Source organism: Vanellus vanellus (genome assembly GCF_965231255.1).
Source record: "Vanellus vanellus genome assembly, chromosome: 5".
NCBI lineage: Eukaryota > Metazoa > Chordata > Aves > Charadriiformes > Charadriidae > Vanellus > Vanellus vanellus.
This window is the reverse complement of record NC_138910.1, coordinates 49,750,541-49,770,328: the sequence shown is the minus strand read 5'-3', so window position 1 is coordinate 49,770,328 and position 19,788 is coordinate 49,750,541. Positions and strand designations below refer to the sequence as shown.

General features: G+C 48.5%; 1 protein-coding gene across 1 annotated transcript; it reads left to right on the top strand.

Moving 5' to 3' along the window:
- Positions 1–7,690: 7,690 nt before the first annotated feature.
- On the top strand, positions 7,691–12,734 carry SERPINC1 (serpin family C member 1; the record flags this gene model as incomplete). Its single annotated transcript, XM_082483345.1, has 6 exons — positions 7,691–8,065; positions 10,354–10,569; positions 10,910–11,047; positions 11,139–11,532; positions 11,885–11,949; positions 12,204–12,734. 6 exons carry the CDS (start codon positions 7,691–7,693, stop codon positions 12,375–12,377), a joined length of 1,362 nt encoding a protein of 453 aa, XP_082339471.1. The 3' UTR covers positions 12,378–12,734.
- Positions 12,735–19,788: the final 7,054 nt, after the last annotated feature.

The following is a 19,788-nucleotide window of genomic DNA, read 5'->3' as shown; positions in this document are numbered from 1 at the left end:
CCAGGTCAAGGTGTGTTTGTTCTTTGCTGGGCTGGAGCATAAGAGGTGCCAAATAGCAGAGAAGCCGTGTGCCTCTGTTTGGGCATCTGGTCTGTTCCCCAACTCTGCCTGTAGGCAAAGTGGCTTCTTCATGTCTTCAACAGAGGTGTACGAGAAAGGATGCTCAGCAAAATGGATTCTTTTAGAATCATAGAATCATAGAATCAGTGAGGTTGGAAGGGACCTTTAAGATCATCAAGTCCAACCATTAACCTACCCTGATAAAAACACCACCACTCCTAAACCATGTCCCTAAGCACCTCATCTACCCTTTTCTTAAACACCTCCATGGATGGTGAATCCACCACCTCTCTGGGCAGCTTATTCCAATGTTTAATAACCCTTTCAGTGAAAAAATGCTTCCTAATATCCAATCTAAACCTGCCCTGACATAACTTGAACCCATTTCCTCTTGTCCTATCACTTGTCGCCAGGGAGAAGAGGTCAGCTCCCATCTCTCTAAAACCTCCTTTCAGGTAGTTGTAGAGGGTGATAAGGTCTCCCCTCAGCCTCCTCTTCTCCAGGCTAAACAACCCCAGATCCCTCAGTCGTTCCTCATAAGGTTTGTCCTCCAGACCCTTCACCAGCTTTGTAGCCCTTCTCTGGACACGCTCCAACACCTCAATGTCCTTCTTGCAGTGAGGGGCCCAAAACTGAACACAGTACTCGAGGTGAGGCCTCACCAGTGCCGAGTACAGGGGGATGATTACTTCCCTAGTCCGGCTCACCACACTGTTCCTGATGCAGGCCAGGATGGTGTTGGCCTTCTTGGCTGCCTGGGCACACTGCTGGCTCATGCTCAGCCGGCTGTCCACCAACACCCCCAGGTCCTTTTCTGCCAGGCAGCTTTCGAGCCACTCCGCCCCCAGTCTGTAGCGCTGCATGGGGTTGTTTTGCTTGAAGAGAGTCTGCATATTTAAAAAAACAAAACAGAACAAACCAAACCCTTCAGAGCAAGGAGCGAGCGGTGTGCCTCTAATGTTGAGCCTGTTCAGAACTGCCTTAAAGTGAGCATAAGGTTTGCCCCACAGTCTGGTTTGTGGTTTTTAATCTCTTTTCCCTCCTTTTTGTGGGCTTTAGCAAGTCTGTAGCTACAAATCCAAGACTGGCTGAACATAGTCTGATATGGACTAAGCTGCTGCTTTGCTGAAAAACTATTCTTCCTCCTATTCCAGGGCAAGTACAGCCTTCTGCCCCAGGAGTTCATGCATATGTTTATTACATATCTTTACTTTTGAGCCCAAGTACTGTGGATCCAGTCTGAGGTGTGTGCTTTGCTGGACTGAAGCCCATCACTGCTGACTGTTGGGGCCCCCTTGTACCTCCACACAGTTGTATTTTCTTGCTGGATGGCCTGAAACATGCAGTTCCTGTTAAGGGAATTGCATTTAGTGGGCAATACAGCAGAAAACAGGATGTTTCAGGTAGTGATGGTTTCCTTTCCCTTTTTCCCACTAGTCTGAGGGTCTGGGATGCTCAGGTACTTACTGAGGAATTAAAAAATAAAAAAGTGTATTTCTGCCGTGGTCGGCTTTTAAAGATCTGAAGTGCCGTGGAGAGTCAGATCCCTGTGGAAGGGAGTGGTGGCTGCTCTGCATCAGGAGACCTTTGGGGAAACTTGGAGGTTTTTTGATATGGAAAAGAGGGGAAGCTGTGTTCAAATGGATGGCAGCTGCTGGAAATTTTTTTCTCCCTTTGGGTATGGATACCAGGACAGGAGGGAGCTGGGAAAGGCTAGCCTGGAACATGGGATTCCTTGATCCTGTCTTGCTCTGCGAGCACGTAAGTCTACCTCCCTGTGCATCACCATAAAACTCAACATTGAACACCCAAAGCACGACCCAAAATCTACACCAATTTGTGTTCCTGCTTGCCACTCAAGTATGTTTAAGGGCCATTTCCAGCTTCTCCAAAAAGGGGCAATCCAGAGGAGAGCATGAGCATGTTGAGAAAACATGTTGTCTCCTTGCTGCTGTAAATTGCTCTGGGCTCTTTTCTGTGAAAAGCAGAGAACAGAGCTTGTGATCTTCCTCCAGAGGCGGCAGGCAGCAGTGTCCTGTACATCACAGCTCCACCGGCATTTGGAAAAGGCAGCAGCACCCTGAAGTGAAGGGGGTGCCCTGTCCTGGCTGGGATGTCTCGAGTTCTGTAACCTCCTTCCCTGTGATTGTGAACTCTCACTCCATCTCCTGAACTGAGTGTGAGGCATGATGCCTGCTCCCTCCAGGTATCAGGTTTGCAGCTTTGGTGCTTGGTGATTTTGAGCGGCTGGTCCCTGTCTTGTGTCTGTGAACAGCTTTGGGAGAAAAACAGTCCCTCCACTAGAGCAGATGAGGCAGCTAATGATTTGTATTAACACACTTGTCATTTTGGATGCTTCCTTAGGTATAGCTCTGCTCAGGCGTGCATGCTGGGTTGTTGCTTTGAGCTGAACTGGCAATAAAGTGCCACTTACGTACCACACTCAAAAATCTATTTATCAGCCACCCTAAAGGGTATGGCTTGGCCAACTTTGCAGATCCCTTCAGCCCTACAGTTTCAGTTCTGGAATTAACCTCACTGTCAATAGGGCCACCATCATTAAAGAAAGCATTTCCATGCTCAGCTTTAGGCGTCTGGCCTCTTACAGAGAAGGGAGCATGCAGTCGCAATACCAGTGTACTTTGTCACGCTGTTGAGAGTTCATTCACATCAGCTCGAGCTATATGGGATGTCCAAAATACCATAGGTGTTTGCTCTTGCTTTTACTGCATTAACTACCCCTAAGCATTGGGTGAATGGAAATCCCTGCTTGGATGTCTGCCTGTTGCGCTCTGCTGGGGGTGGAGAATCCCTCATTCCCCCCCCACAAAGACACTGGGACCTCCAAGCGTGGGAGTTATCTTGGAAAATTAAACCACCAGTCACTTGTAGCAACAAGGTATGGGGGTGAGAGTCCTTCTTCATAGAGGACACTCTACTTCCTGCAGCAGATTACAAATACCTGACCTGTGGGTTCCTCATCAACTCGCACTGTGGGTCTGGTCTGACGTGCAGTCAGGCAGACAGCAGTTCCGAGGAGCGGGCAGTTGTGTGTGTTGCTGGGCAGTGTTGAGAGGGGATTGTGTAGGCTTTGTGCTTGCTTTTGATGAAGATATCCCTGATTGTAGAACTGATGAGAGCGCAAGAATGATGTTATGTTGGGCAGAGGCAGTTTTTAAGAGTGGCACTTGTGGCCCCAGGCTATGGAGGGGAACCCACAAAAGCAAAGTTGGGTCCAGCGCACGTTGTCCTTTCATTTATTTCCACAATCTCTGTCCTATTTAATTCTAGCCCTTACTCTTGTAGTAAGGTCTTTTGCATTCCCTCAAATGAGTTTACAGCTGCATTTTCCATTAAGAACCAGGCTCTTATCGGAGGCCAGTAACAGGACAGCTTTAGCACCCTCTGAGCCAGCCAGGTCCTCGGTTTTGACGTTCAGGAAGCAATGCTGTTGAATTTGTAGAGCAACTGCATCTTAGATATGAAATTGTGTTGCTCAGTCCTGCTCCCAACACTGCTACACATGGGCTGGAGGCTGGGGGAGACACTCATAATCCTCAGCTTTCCAGTTGGGCAAGCGAAAAGGTGAGCATAGTTAAGAGGGGGACGTATTTGAAACTGCGGAGTGTGAAGTGGGGGCAGTTTCTCCCAACTTGTGTCTGTTTGTTTGGGAATGGGGGTGATGGGACTTGGGGCAGAGGGAAACATTTTGCTGAGCTACAAGATACTAAAGGGAGATTTACAAATACCTTAGATCATCACATTTTTATTTGAACTCTTGAAAGTTTTGGCGTCTTTTTTTTTTTTTTTCGTGGTATGAGCAGTTAATTTTCTGTTGGCGAGAACTGAAGGCATCTGGCACTTGCGTGGGGTAAGTGGTCAAACTTTCCCTTGTCAGATTGAACTTTAAAACCTCTTTCAAACTAAACATTGGGGGGTTTTTTGCTCTTTGCTTAACCTTCTGCAGCTGGTCATCAGCCTTTGGTCTCAGCATCCTCTCCCCTCCCACCTTCCCCTGCTTTTGTCTCAGCTCTGCTTCAGCACAGAAATCTAGTGGGGAAACTGCTTTGGACTGGTTTGGGCTCAAGCAAGACTGCCTGTCCTCTTAACGATTTGCATTTACATCCTAAAAGCAGAAGGCTGGAGGTACAGGGGCAGGTAAGAGAAACAGATTCCGCTAATCTTTTGTTGTTCATTAATTCCTTGTAACAGGTCCTTTTCCCTTTGTAGGAGTCTATGAATTTTAGCTGCTGCCAGAGTACTTTTTTGCGCTGGGCATGGGCCTGAGGAGCTGTTTCAAGAGGGCCCTCCCATCCCAGCTCTCATGAAGTCTTCACTTCTGTACAGCTCACTGAAGCGTCGTACTCAACTTTTATCCCCAACCTGTAGCAATGCTTCATGGTGTGGAGGGCACTTCATAAGGTCAGCTTGTCCTGAGTAGTCACTGATCTCTTGCCCAGCTGCAAAAGAGCACTGCTGATTTGCTTTGCACTCCGTTTTTTAGGGTGGGAGGGATGAGGAAGGCTTTTCTTCTCAGGAGCCTAAGTCAGTCTCAAAATGGTTTGAGCTACTTCACATTTGCGGGGCTCTTTAGCATACTGTGGGTGCTGTGGGACATAAATGCTGCTGTGCACAGTACCAGCAGGTTCAGTAGGGTGGTTGCTGGAGGATGAGCTGTGGGTCTACGAGCCCAGTTAGTCCTTTCACGTGGCGATGAGAAACAGCGGGATGGAAATGTCCTGCGCTGGCTGGAGCCCAGCTGTGTTGCACAGCAGGCGTGGGATGGGGAGGGGGGGGTTCTGTACGCTTGCCTGAAGTCTTCTGATTTTGAGCTGAATCAGCAACTTGTTTCTTGGCTTTCTACGCTTCTTACAGGGGTAAAGCAGAGGAAAAATGAACCCTTCCTAATTTTTACATTCTTCCTTGCCAGTAACCCTTTCAGGCAGTGGTGTTGTGGTTATACTTTTGGGATACTTTCAGGATGAAAGCAGTTGACGTATGGAGCATGTGGCAGTGCTGCGGGGGAAAAAGGAGTATCAAAGAGCTGTGGAGGGGGGAGGAGGAGTGTTTTTTGGCCAGGTGCTACAGTGCAGAGCTGGCCTAAGAAATTGCGAGGGCTTTTGCCTGTAAGAGACAAGATTGGACATGTCAGGGGCCGAGTCAGCCTTAGTGGCTGATAAATTTGATTTAAGGCGTTAGCGTGAAGTCCTGTATCTCCTCTAGTTTGATGGAGTCGGGACTTTACTGTGAAATATGAACAGGGAGTGTTTCCCATTTAATCGGGACAGGATGAAGATGAGGTGCTCTACCCGCTCTCGTGCTTTGGGTTTTAAACATGAGATTAGCAGCACTTTGTGTGATGGCGGACACCATGGTCTGCCTCTGTTTTGACAGAAGCAGGCAGTTGTGCTTGTGGGGGCAGGTCAGCACATGCTTGCGGACGTGCCTTTCCCTGGAGCTGAGCGCAGTGACAGGGCAGGGACTGCAGCGAGGCTGTCCTTTCTGCAGCGGGGCTGCGAGAGCCAACGAGAATTAAGTGTGATTGAAGGAGGGCTGCTGGCAAGCAGCAAAGGGTCCCCCTGGTCCTGGCCCTAGGGCTGTGGAGCACAGAAGTGTGCTGGCTGATTTCTTCCTGTAGGAGTGAAAGGTTCGGAAGAGCAGTGCTTCCTGGAATACTTTCAATTGTCTGAATAGTTTTCCTTTCTCTTGCCCTGCTGCCCTGAGTGGCTTTTTTTTGTTGTTGTTTCTGTATTTGGTTGACTTCCCTCCCCTTTTAGATTTTTTTGCCCTTTGTGCTGTTGCATCTATCCTAAACCTTTTGAAAGATAATCTGTTTGTTGTTACCAGCAAGAGCGGTGGCTGTGGCCTGAGCAAGTACGTCTTGTTTTGCATGTTTTCTTGCAGTACTTGTTGCTATGCTATTAGTGTATGCTAGAGAGGGCCCCTTGGGGCTCGATATGGTCTTAGTGCCAAATGAGGTAACTTCTGCTTTTGCGGAGGAACTCTGGAGCCGAGATGAAGTCATTGCCCAAGAGCCCGGGGAGAGGGTTGTGAAAGAACCCAGAGGTCTCCTGCATCCCAGATCAGCCATCAAGCTGCTCCCGTTTTTGTCCCCCAGGTGCTGGCCCACCAGCGCTGGCAAGACCACAGCCATGGAGATCACCAGTGATAAATGCAACTCATCTTTAATTTAGTCACTCAGGAGGCAGTGCTTGGTAGTTGTGGCAGTGAGTACGTGGGGGCAGGCAGAGACCTACCCAAGTTAGACATCTCTGAAAAAGTCTTCTGTGGTAGGCAAGCCCTGGGCGGGCTGCCAGCCCTTTCCAGTAGTTGTTTCCCAAGCTGTTGTGGCTGCGGTCCGTGAGCTTCCTCCCACGGGGTATGTGAACAAACCCAACACGGAGTCATGTAAAGGGCATCTGAAAACCACAGTGCGCAGGAAATCTTGTGTGCCCCTTAATCGGCTCTAGGATGGCTGATGAAGCCTTGCTGCCAGAGCTGAGGGGGTGTGCAGATCCCCTGCTTCAGCAAAGGTGGAAAATATAAATTATTTCTGCCTTGCTGGGAGATTTTCAGAGACCTGCTTTTGCTGGAACATGGTTATTAATGTTAGTCTACGCTCTTCGGTTACCAGGGACAGTCAGTTTGCATGGAGGTGTTGTGAACTTTGGACAGGAATAGCTGTGGTGCACCAGCTACACCATACACACTTATAACATACACTTTCTGGGGATTAAAGATACTCAATGCATGGAGGGACCCACTCCCCTGGAGACCTCTTCCTTATCACTTCTCTGCTGTAGTGTTTCCTGTATCGGTAACTTAAATAGTGCAGAGCTGAGGTGTGTCTGAAAGCACAGACAGTAATTGAAGGGGACAGAGGAGCTCAGGTGAAGGGAGAAGAGAGACCAGGAAAATTAGGAGATTCCCCCAGGGAAAAGGGGAAGGAAACAGTCAAAAACATTCTGTCTCAGGCCAACTGGTCTGGGGGGGCTTGGGGTACCCGGGGGTTGCTTTGAGCAACCTGGTCTGGTGGGATGTGTCCCAGCCTGTGGCAGGGGGTTGGAACTAGATGATCTTTAAGGTCCTTTCCAACTGTAACCGTTCTATGAGTCTATGATTTTCCCCATGAGGAGGACTGGTAGGATCAGTACAGAAGCATAAATGCTTCTATACTGCAGATCATGGCAGCCGGGTGGCTTTGGTGGGTCCATGCTGGCTCCTGTCACAGGCAGGCCTGGGGAAATGCAGCACAGACAGGGTGCTTTCATTGTAGCCTCCCTGGCTGGCTGATGGGGGGGACTCAGAAGTTCAATTCACGTGTTTTTGTACAAAATTGTCAGGGTTGAGCCCACTGCTTAAAAAGAGGGCACCCAGGGCTCTGGGAAAGCACTATTTTCAGTGTATTGTTTCTAAAAGTGGTGTGTGCTCAGAGGCACGCTTGTCCTGCCGATGGTGTCTTTCCTCCCCATTTATCCTACAGCTGTGGGACAAAAGGATGATTGGAGAGGACCGTGGGGCTCCTGTCCATTCTGATATTGGCTGAAACAGGGCCTGCGGGCTGCAGCCACAGCATGGGTTTTCTGGGCAGGTGAGCGTGTGTAAGTTCTCTCTTTCTGGTTCCAGGACAATGCATCTTTTTGTGGTGTGTCTCTTCGGTATCTGGGGTCTGGCTGCCCCTGAGCACTATGTTGTGGAAGACATTTGCACTGCGAAGCCACGAGACATCCCGGTGAATCCCATCTGCATCTATCGCAACCCTGAGAAGAAGCTCCAGGAGGGTGAGGGGCAAGGGCCAGGGAAGGGGAAGCTCCCAGACTCTACTAACCCTCGGGTCTGGGAGCTGTCAAAGGCCAACTCACACTTTGCTGTTGTCTTCTACAAGTACCTGGCTGACTCCAAGGACAATGGGGAAAACATCTTCATGTCGCCCCTCAGCATTTCTACAGCCTTCGCCATGACCAAGCTCGGAGCTTGTGGTAGCACCCTCCAGCAGCTCATGGAGGTTGGTGGAATTTCCTCAGCCTTTTCCTGTAGCTGTCACCAGGGTCTGAAAGACAGCAAAGGTGATAATGGCCGACTGCTGTTAACGAGCTCTCTGGGTCAGCGTGGCTCCCTGGCTTGGGAAGGGAGACTTTTATTTAAACAAGCCCCTGGGAAGGACGTATGCAGGCTGCTTGTTTCTGGGTCTGTTTAAATCCCAGCTCTTTCCTCTGACTCCCTATTTGGATCCAGCATTCAGGGTGGATTTCCTGGGTTTGAGAAGTTAGTTTTCATCTGGAGGAAAGGAAGCCCATTTGGGAGATTAGGGAAGGGAATGGGAACAGTTTGTTTCTTGCAGATTGGGCAAGCACGTAGCTGAGCAGGTAGCTAAGCCCTTCCTTATGCAAAAAGCAGGAAAAGCCATGATATCAAGTCCCATTGGGAGAGGCTCTTTTTCACACTCCCTCTCTCTCCCTTTGGACAAAAATAAGACACATAAGACGCCGTGCAGTCCAGCTGGCTTCCAGGGCTCTGCCACCCTGCGGGAGCACAGGAACATCAGTTACTTTTTGAGGCCCTCCTTGTAGTAAGCGTAAGAGCAATCTGAGTGCTTGGCCAGGACTAAGCAGCTTCCATTTGGTTGTGTTGGGCAGTACTACAGCGGCACAGTAACAGCCTGAGCTTCCTAAGCATGGGAGCCTGTACACAGGGAGCCTCTCCCTCCATCTGCGGCTCCTAAACTCAGAGGGGCGCTCTAGTCTCGGACTGAGAGGTAGTCCTGAATTCTGGTTCTTCCATGGGACCTATTAACTCCCTGCCTGTCCAAGCACCCTTCTTGCTGTCAGACCCACTTGCCTGACAGCTGTGAGGGTGCTCATCTGCCACGTGAGGTTTGGTACTGCCCGTACCTTCCTCGCAAATGGGAGACTAGAGCCCAGAGAGGTCTTTCTCCCTGCAACAAGAAGGTGTGAATTAAACTGCTCCACTTGTCCTCACAGATCCTGCCTCTGGAGTAAGTAATGCTGGGGTCACCTGCCATCATCCACGCAGTCTGGGGCAGAGCAGAGCAGTGAATGTCTCCCAAAATCTTTACTCATACCTTCTTTTCTGGGCAGCCCTCCCTGCTGCAAGAGGACCCTTCTCTCACTGAGTCACCCAGGATGTAGAGCTACACTCCTAATCCTCCCTTTTCCCTACGAAAGGGCTGGTAATGCTACCTTTGCCATGTAGGAAATGGTGCCAGAGATCCTGGATGTTTGTGTGAAGCAACATGCTGTGGGTTTTTCTGTGTCTGAAAGCCCTGAGGTTGGATAGTAGTAGGCAAATCATAACTGTCCTTCCAGCTGGCAGCCAGGAGAAAATGGAAAAAAATAATCACTGTGCTGCAGAAATCTACCCTCAAAATGATTGCTACATAGTTCTGTTCCCTGCAAAAATAGATAAGATGTACCAGAATTACTCAACAGGCCATGAGAATTGCTCCTGGGAAGGAGCAGCCTTTAGCATCGTCACAGGAGGGTTTAGCACAAACCTTGTGAGTCTTCCTGTGACCTGCACTGACCCAAGAGCTGCTTCCAGGCCCCATCAGCGCAATGTTCATCTCGTGTGAGGATCTCACTGGGGTGTGGTAGGGGTTTGTAAACACTGTGCATAAACTATGTTAATTTTAACAGCACTGGGGAAAGCCTCGTGGTTCATATGCCAAGCTACAGTCTGTTCCCCAACAGAGGTCAGAATGCACAGAGAAAAACATCTCCAAGACCTTCATGTGTCTTCTGCACAACCACCTAAAAGGCCTAGCTAAGTCATGCCCACATTTGAGATAGATATGTACAAAATGATGCATCTTCTCCAAACAGCTCTGGCAACAAAAGTGTGTGGGGAACAGAGGCAGATCCCGACAGGTGACTTGCCAATAGCTCTAGGGAAGGAACTTCAGTGAGCAAGAGCTGGAGTCTTCTCTTGGGTAAGATGCTGGGTTAAAGACAGTCTGAAGCTGGGACCAGTCAAAGGCAGAGTATGGAGAGCAAGGGAGCCAGAGTTACAAAGAGGAGCGGTACCTCTGCATACTAATCCTCCATTTTGGACTCCATTTGGACTCAGGATGGTGACGTGTTGCTTTTATGTAGACTTGTGTTCCAAATGAAACGTAAGAGGGTGAAGCTCTGAGGGCCTTCAAATTTCTCTGCTCCATGATTTAGGCTGTGGAGCAGCAGGCAAAGGTTCTACCACCATTTGCTATGGGGCCTGGGAGCTGCGGGAGCACAAGAGCCTGCTCATGGATTCCTTCTCACTGTTTGGCTCCTCCAGGTCTTTCGATTTGATACCATTTCAGAGAAGACATCTGATCAGATCCACTTCTTCTTTGCCAAGCTGAACTGCCGGCTTTACAAGAAAGCCAATAAATCATCAGAGCTGGTATCAGCCAACCGCCTCTTTGGGGAGAAGTCTTTGGTCTTCAATGAGACTTACCAGAACATTAGTGAAATAGTTTATGGAGCGAAACTCTGGCCCTTGAACTTCAAAGTGAGTTTGAAGTATTCAGGGTTTTTCTCTTTTGTTTGTTTTTTCCTTACCCTGTCCTTCTGCTCTTTTTGCATCCCTATCTTTTGCCCACAGGGAGTGCCCCACTCTGGGTGCATGGGACATCAGTGAAGGCAGGAGGGAGTATGGGATGCAGCTCCTCCTATCCCAGCTCACCTTAACCACAGTCACGTCCCGGCTTCTCATTTCTAAACGCTGCAGCACTATGCTGGGAGCAGTGTCCTCCCTAAGCACACACCTTGTTAATTTGTCTCCTGCAGAAGGGGGATACAAAGAGGTGTTTAAAACCTTTGACTTATCCTTTTGTGGTCTCTTCCTTCAGGAGAAGCCAGAACTTTCCAGGAAGATCATTAATGAGTGGGTGGCTAATAAGACAGAGAAGCGCATTACAGAAGTGATTCCAGAAAGAGGTATTGATGATCTCACGGTCTTGGTCCTGGTCAACACCATTTATTTTAAGGTATGGCTAACAAAACTGGGAGAGCAGCCCATTTTGCTGGGGGAAAACATGATGCTCATGTTTGTCTTTGTCCTCCCCATCTCCCTTCTAGGGGCACTGGAAATCGCAGTTCCCAGCTCCAAACACAAAACTGGATTTCTTTCATAAAGCCAATGGTGAGACCTGCAAAGTCCCAATTATGTACCAAGAGTCCAAATTCCACTACGTATCCATCCCTCAGGACAAAGTTCAAGTGCTGGAGCTGCCTTACAAAGGGGATGATATCACGATGGTGCTGGTCCTGCCCAATGCCGGGACGCCGCTGGTGGAGGTGGAGCGAGACCTGACTTCGGAGAAACTGCAGGACTGGATAGACTCCATGACAGAGGTCTCTCTCTTCGTCTACCTCCCTCGCTTCCGCGTTGAGGACAGCTTCAGTGTCAAGGAAGAGCTGAGAAAAATGGGGCTGGAAGATCTCTTCAGTCCAGAAAATGCCAGACTCCCAGGTCAGATGTGGAGACAGGGTGGTGCAGGGTGGAGGTGGGGGGTAACTCAAGACTTACTTTCACAGGCACTAGGGCAGTAAGTGCAGCAGCACATGAGGAACAAGAATGTGAAAGCGCTTAGATGTTGCTGCAGTCTGTGATGGACTCTGGTCAAGTCCCATCATGGACACGCAGCTGTGCTCTGCGCTAAGGACATGGGAGTCAAGCAATCAACTGCAGTTCGTGGAGGATAATTTTGGTTTAGGGCAGATATGCCTTCTGCTTGAACACAGGCCATGAAGGATGGGAGTGCGTTCTCTCTTGAGCTGTTGTCTAAAAACATAGTTTTAACTTTTTCCATTTTGTATTTCAGGTATCATTGCTGAGGGCCGTACAGACCTTTATGTATCTGAGGCTTTCCACAAAGCCTTCCTTGAGGTAAGCCTTGTTTTGTCCCAGGGGTGTCTTCCTCTTGGTTTTTAAAAACATGAAGCATTGGAAAAAAAAAAAAAAACCAACCCCAAATGAAAAACCCAAATCTAGCTCTGAACCCATGGTGTTCACTTCCTCAGCGATCTGGGACTCGGGGAAGGTGGGAGCTTGGCACTCACCTTCTGTGGAGGAGGAGGCCAAGCCCTTTACATACTGCATAATGCCCATATTTTAATCCCATCTTCTCTTTTGATTGGTAGGTGAATGAAGAAGGCAGCGAGGCATCAGCTGCTACAGCTGTCACCGTCTCTGGCCGTTCCTTCCCCATGAACAGAAAAATCTTCAATGCCAACAGGCCCTTCCTGCTTTTCATCCGGGAAGCCGCCCTCAACACCATTATCTTCATGGGCAGAATAGCCGATCCTTGCTCCTAAAGGGGCTCTCAGGGCCTTGCTTCTCCCTTTTCTGCCTCTGGAAAGGGGGTGGTAAGGTATTGCCGCAGAGCCCAGGCTGCTCCTGGGGTGGTTGCTCTTACTGTTTGGTGCAAGCTGCAGGGAGGGGCTGTGTCCAGCTGGGCTGTTACTGCTCCTTCTTGCTGCGTAAAGCTGGGCAGAGGGCACTTCACCTGCCCCATCCCTCATTCCAAGGGAAGCTGAATTTTTTCCGGCACCAGAATTTTTGTGGCACCTAAACCTGAGTCCAGCATTGCTGTCATTCTTATATCCAACCCTCCTCCCTTTCAGGCCTCAAACTGTAACTCTGATCCCCCGGTACATTAAAAACCTATAGATCTGTATGTAACAAACTGATCTCTGAATGGACAGTTTTCACTAAGTCATTTCCAAGACTTATTTAAACTTTCCTTTTTCAACAAACAGGCGCTTCCCTGCATGTCCCAATCCCAGCAGAACAACCCCACACCGGAGAGATCAGTGGAATAGCAGCAGCCAAATGGCACGTTGTGCTGGCTGGGCCAGAAATGTCTTTACACAGCTCTGCGTGGAACAGCTGGTAGGTGAAAGAGCTGCCAAACACCAGAGCCCCTACTTGCCATCAGCTCTGGTGTGTCCACGTGCTGAGCAGTCACTAGTGAAAGCCTTGTGTCGCCAAGGCCGTTAATCTGTCTTTTTGAATAGTAAGCTTTAAACTAGCTCCATGCTAAAAGTGGGGCTGTCTATAAACCATGACAATGCCCTTGTAAGAAAACCAACATCCATAACTCCATTAATCTGTTATTTCACCTGCTAGTTTACTCCTAGAGCTGAGGTGTCCTGACCTGCTACTATGCCACATGTGTGATCTGTCCCCTGGTCCACCCAAGGTGGCCATCCTGCTGTAGGACCTCTGACAGGGTTGTCTTCAAGATGCAGAAGAATACGTGGTGAGATTTCCTCTAAGATTTCATAGAATCATAAAATCATAGAATTGTTAAGAGTTTGAAGTGACCTTAAAGATCATCTTGTTCCAACCCCCCTGCCATGGGCAGGGGCACCTCCCACTAGACCATATTGCTCAAAGCCCCATCCAACCTGGCCCTGAACAATTCCAGGGATAGGGCATCCACAACTTCACTGGGCAACCTGTTCCAGTGCCTCACCACCCTCACAGTAAAGAATTTCTTCCTAAATATCTAATCTAAATCTACCCTCTTCCAGATTAAAACTGTTACCCCTCATCCTATCACTACACTACCTGATAAAAGGTCCCTCCCCATCTTTCCTGTAGGCCCCCTTTAGGTACTGAAAGGCTGCTATAAGGTCCCCCCGGAGCCTTCTCCATGCTGAACTACCGCAACTCTCTCAGCCTGTCTTCATAGGAGAGGTGCTCCAGCCCTCTGATCATCTTTGTGGCCCTCCTTTGGACCTGCTGCAACAGGTCCATGTCCTTCCTATGTTGGGGGCCCCGGAGCTGGATACATTACTCCAGGTGGGGTCTCGTAAGAGCAGAGTAGAGGGGCAGAATCCCCTCCCTCGACCTGCTGACCACGCTTCTTTTGACGCAGCCCAGGGTATGGTTGGCTTTCTGCACTGAGAGCACACGTTACTGGCTCACGTTGAGCTTCTCATCAACTGACACCCCCAAGTCCTTCTCCTCAGGGCTGCTCTCAATCCATTCTCCGCCCAGCCTGCATTTGTGCTTGGGATTGCCCCGACCCACATGCAGGACCTTGCACTTGGCCTTGGTGAACTTCATGAGATTTGCACAGGCCAACCCTTCCAGCCTGTCCAGGTCCCTCTGGATGGCATCCCTCCCCTCCAGCGTGTCAACTGTACCACACAGCTTGGTGTTGCCAGTAAACTTGCTGAGGGTGCACACAATCCCAACATCCATGTCTCCAACAAAGTTGTTAAACAGAACCAGTCCCAATACGAACCACTGAGGAACACCACTCAACACTGGTCTCCACTTTGACATCGAGCCATTGACTGCAGCTCTTTGAGTGAGACTATCCAGCCAATTCCTTGTCCATTGAGTGGTCCATCCATCAAATCCATGTCTCTCCAATTTAGAGACAAGGATGTCATGCAGACAGTGTCAAATGCTTTGCACAAGTCTGGGTAGACAATGTCAGTGGTTCTTCCCTTATCCACCAATGCTGTAACCCCATCGTAGAAGGCCGCTAAATTTGTCAGGCACAATTTGCCCTTGGTGAAGCCATGTTGGCTGTCACCAATCACCTCCTTATTTTCCATGTGCCTTAGCATAGTTTCCAGGAGGCTCTGCTCCACGATCTTTCTGGGCACAGAGGTGAGACTGACTGGCCTGTAGTTCCCCAGGTCTTCCTTTTTTTTCTTTTTAAAAATGGGTGGTGTTTTTCCCCTTTTCCGGTCAGTGGGAACTTCACCGGACTGCCATGACTTCTCAAATATGATGGTTAGTGGCTTAGCAAACTTCATCCACCAGTTCCCTTAGGATGCATCTCATCAGGTCTCACAGATGCACCTTAAGGTTCCTGAGATGGTCTTGAACATGATCTTCTCCTACAGTGGGCCGTTCTTCTTTCTCCCAGTCCCTGTCTTTGCCTTCTACAACTTGGGTGGTGTAGCTAGAGCACTTGCCGGTGAAGACTGAGGCAAAAAAGTCACTGAATACCTCAGCCTTGTCCACATCCTGGGGGACCAGGTCTCCTGTTTCCTTCCAGAGAGGGCCCACATTTTCCCTAGTCTTCCTTTTATCACTAATGTACCTGTAGAAGCTTTTCTTGTTGCCCTTGATGTCACTGGCCAGATTTAACTCTGAGCTTTAGCTTTCCTAACCTGATCTCTGGCTGCTCGGACGATTTCTCTGTATTCCTCCCAGGCTACCTGCCCTTGTTTCCACCCTCTGTAGGCTTCCTTTTTGTGTTTGAGTTTGCCCAGGAGCTCCTTGTTCATCCATGCAGACCTCCTGGCGTTTTTGCCCGACTTCCTCTTTGTTGGGGTGCATCACTCCTGAGCTCAGCAGAGGTGATCCTTGAATATTAACCAGCTTTCTTGGGCCCCTCTTTCCTCCAGGGCTTTATCCCATGGTACTTTACCCAGCATATCCCTGAAGAGGCCAAAGTCTGCCGCCCTGAAGTTCGCTAGGGTAGCGAACTTGCTCTGCACCCTCCTTGCTGCCCTAAGGATCTTGAACTCCACCATTTCATGGTCACTGCAGCCAAGACTGCCCTTGAGCTTCACATTCCTCACCAGCCCCTCCTAATTGGTGAGAACAAGGTCCAGCGTGGCACCTCTCCTCTTTGGCTCCTCTATCACTTGGAGAAGGAAGTTATCGTCAGTGTATTCCAGGAAACTCCTGGATTGCTTATATCCTGCTGTGCTGTCCCACCAACAGGTATCAGGGTGGTTGAAGTCCCCCATGGGGACTAGGGCTTGCGAATGTGAGGCTGCTCCAATCTGTCTGTGGAGGGCTTTGTCCACTGATCAGGTGGCCTGTAGCAGACCCCCACTGTAATGTCACCTTTAAACATGACCCATAAGCTCTCTGCATTTAGGGCAGCTGTTTAAAACAAAAAGGGCAGTGAAAGCACGGTCCTGTCCTGTCACCAGCACATGTTGCGGAAGTGTTGTGTGCAGACAGCTGCTAAAATACCAGTACGTGGCACTCCCCATTGTGCGATTTAGTCTGGATTTTGTAGGACCAGTAAACATCTGCCTTTATAAAGGCTTCCTCTCAGCAGCAACTGCCACAGCAAGCCAAGCACCGAGGGAGTTAAATTAGATGTGCCACTCTGTGGAAGAACTGGTATGAAAAGATGTTTCCGGACATGACCAAACATCTCTGCAGATATCTGGGAACGTCTCTAGTTTTGGAAGTAAGAAGGTTCTAGTTGTCCAGCAGGAAGGTTTGAGCATCTGTGTTTGTGTTGCCAGCGGTGTGTGGTTTGGATGTGGAGAGTCACCCCCTCTGCTGTATTGCAGAGCTGTAGCGATCAGCCCCCTACACACTTACGAGACCTATAAAGCACTTATCCTTTTTGTACTGACATACTTGCCTGGAGTAATACCTCGGAAAGAGTTTAATGCAGAAGCTGGGGCCCTAGAAGAAAAGGGGGAGCATTTTGGAAGTAACTAAGAATTCAGAAAGCAGCTCTTCCTCTCTCTGTCGTACTTTTACAGTTACTGCTGTGTCTTTTCTCGCTGGTGCTTATCTTCTGCTTCCTTTCCTCATCATGAAGCTCCAGAAACAGTCTCCTCCTGTAACCTCTGCATTTGTGGTTGTGCTCTGGCCTGTGGAGGTGGAGGCTGGTGAAAGAGGAGGGCTTGAGGCAATGCCTGGCTCTCCCTTGCATGGCACTGAACCATCAGCAGCCCGGAAAGCCCTCCTGCTGCAGCAAGAATCAGGTGCTTGGCTGGCGGGGAGAGCATAGTGCTTTCTCCACCCGGTGAGACTGAAAAGCGCTGAGCCCGCAGAAGCGATAAGACAAAGTTCATACAAAAAACCACAGAAGTCATCTAAGGTGCCAGGAAAAGCAGCCTGGCACAGCCCAGCCTCTCCCATGTGGCCAAGCTTAGGGCAGTGCGGAGCTGCCTGAAGCAGGGACCAGGCACTCGCGCTATAGCAACAAAGAGAAAATCAACATCAGATCAGACCAGTCAGCTACAAGACACAGACGAGGCTCTGAGTATTAAACCATTTAATTCTCAAACCACTCACATGCATAATGTTCTTTTACACAGTGTTAAAAGAAAGAAGAAAATGCAATTTGTTTTTTTTTTTTAATACAAACAGAATTTCAAGTATACATTTATAGAATTTTCAAAGATTCCTACCCAAGTTGCTAAGTTTTCATTCACATTGTTCTTAAAGCTGTCCAACGAGAGCGCTTTTTGCTAAACTGCTTTCAATGCAATTGTACAGTCCCCTCTACCTTTGTTTTATTTCCCCCTTCCCCAACTCTGGTTTTCTCACCACCCTTGCCTGCCTCCCCTCCAGCAGCGCTGGCAGTCCCTGTATACTGTCAGCCACAGAGCTGGTGGCCCCTCCAAAGAGCGTCCATCTGTCAGCTCTGACTAGAAGAGGAAAAGGAAAGTGATGGTGGAGGACCAGTGTGGGAACAGCTTGTAAAAATCATTTAAAAACAGTCTGATATCCACAAGTTACATGCAGCAGGCTCACATTTCAACCTACTGCAGACTAGTGGGAACACTGACTCTTTTTTTCTTGAAATAAGGATTGCAACCAAAAATAAAATTAATAATAATAATAAAAAAAGAATAATTAGTACAGCAGGAAATGTCTTAACTGTGAAAGTAAGTCTTGAGTGTTAGGACACCTGTCCTAAAAAGTTGGATGTATGGTTCAACAGTTGAAGGCGACAGCACAAATTTTCTTACAAATGGTTACTCTGCAAACCAGCTCAGAGCAGAATCAATGTGGGACAGACAAACTTGGATTTAAAAAATAAAATAAAATACTGAACTGATTAGGGCTCCATATCCACATTATGGAAAAAAAAAACCACAACCCCAGTAACAACTTCATTGTGGCTTTGCTCGTTCAACTTAGCTCAGCCCTGTGCATGCGGATGGGCCATCTGCTGTGTTGTAACTGGGTGTAACTTCTGACCTATTAAAAATGGAGTTTAAATATTCTTTACAGGCAAGGGTGGGTTTTTCTTGACCGATTACAAAAGTGTTCTAACAGGCCAACACATGCCAGTCCTGTTAGTGCTACAGCACGGCTGAGCTGCACCCAGGTTTGCGGTTGTGGTGGAAACTCCTGTCTGTAGTGTTGGCAGGGGCAGCGCCAGGCCGGGAGGGCTGCGGGAGCGGGAGGTAGAGCTGCGGTAGTTTTCGGGCTGCCCATGGCAGCCGAGGGTCCGGCAACATCGCTCCCTCCTCGGCACTGGCTCACAAGAAGCCACCTACCCTGTACAGCTGTGTCAAAAGCCAGCAACAGCCGTACTCATCTTACGATTTAAAGTGCATTTCTTCAGTAAAGGGTTTTTTCTTTTTTTTTTCTTTTTTTTCTTTTTTTTTTTTTTTTTTTTTTTAAGAGGAACCTATTTAAAGTGCTGTTCTAGTTTGGAAAGGGACTCCGTTTAGAAAAAAAAATGGCACCTTTTCACATGAGAGATCTGCTCTCTGTATGTGTCTGTTTGTATATATATATATAAATTTGCAGAGTCAGATCTGCTGACTAATACCAACATATAAAAGTGTTTTGTTTTTTATTTTATTTTATTGCTTTTTTACTGCTGCCTGCTCCCTTGGAGGCAGGGGAGAGATCAATTCTCCTCTTACCTTCCACACCATTAACTAATTTCCCAGTGCAGGAAGCTGAGCCCTCAGTCTCGCAGCTCTGGCAGCAGCCTTTGGCTGGTGGGACAGTTCGCTATTAGGTAGAACATGCAAAGTAACGAATCCACCCTGAACTGTCACAGCCCCAGAGCAAACCTGCAAGGGTCACAGCGAGAAACTGGCGGCCAAGAGGGACGATGGACCCCGAAAGGCTTCCCCCTGTTTCTGCCAGATGCCATTTTCATAGAGTCACTTTACAGAGCAGACCTGCATTTGTGAAACACAGAGGTAAGGAAAACAAATCTGTTTTAAGTGAAAGCTTTGCTGATAGAGTGTGTAGTGTGGTAACCTCAGCACTCCAAGAGAGAGAGGTAGTTACTGTCCTGTGAATCTTCTGCCGCTTAAACGCAACTCAATTTCTGGAGTGATTGCTCAAAAAAAAAAAAAAAGAAAAGGAAAAAAATCCTGTGCTCTTTATTAAAAGTTATCCCAGTTAAATCTTTCTGTTGAAGACATATTTGACTATTTCCTCTAAGAGGCTTTTATATTTTAGAAATTGATTGTCAGTTCATTACGAAATCAAATTTGATTAGCAAGTTGCTATACAAAGCCACTTACATTGTTTACTTGTTACAATACTCTTCCACTGCTCTGCAAGGAAGTGCTCAATCATCGGTGTCCCTGTTTGGGGATTATTGTTCAGCTGAACAGGGCTCTCAGTCACAGCTTGTCTGCTACAACGTCACTGCGTGACAGCGTAGGACAGCATTTCATGCTCTGAGCAGTTTTAATGGAAATGATAAAAAGAGCTACCGGTGTCATATTCACAGTGTTGTACAGGAAATATGGGGGTGACACCAGGGAAAGGAGGGGGCAGAGGGCAGCTTCGGGGACAACAGGGGCACAGCTCGTGGGAGCTTCTGCTAGTGTTTAAGACACCAGAGGTTTAGGGGAAAAACGCATCTGTTCCCTTCCCTTTTCAGACAAAAGCAGTACTTTGAATGGCTTGCTTTCGTTTCTGTGAGCTAACCTCTGATACAGTCTTCTCTTGTCCTTCGCTAACCCTCCCTATAAGCATGGGGCACAAAGTGAGGAATATGTTGCCGCAAGAACATACAGC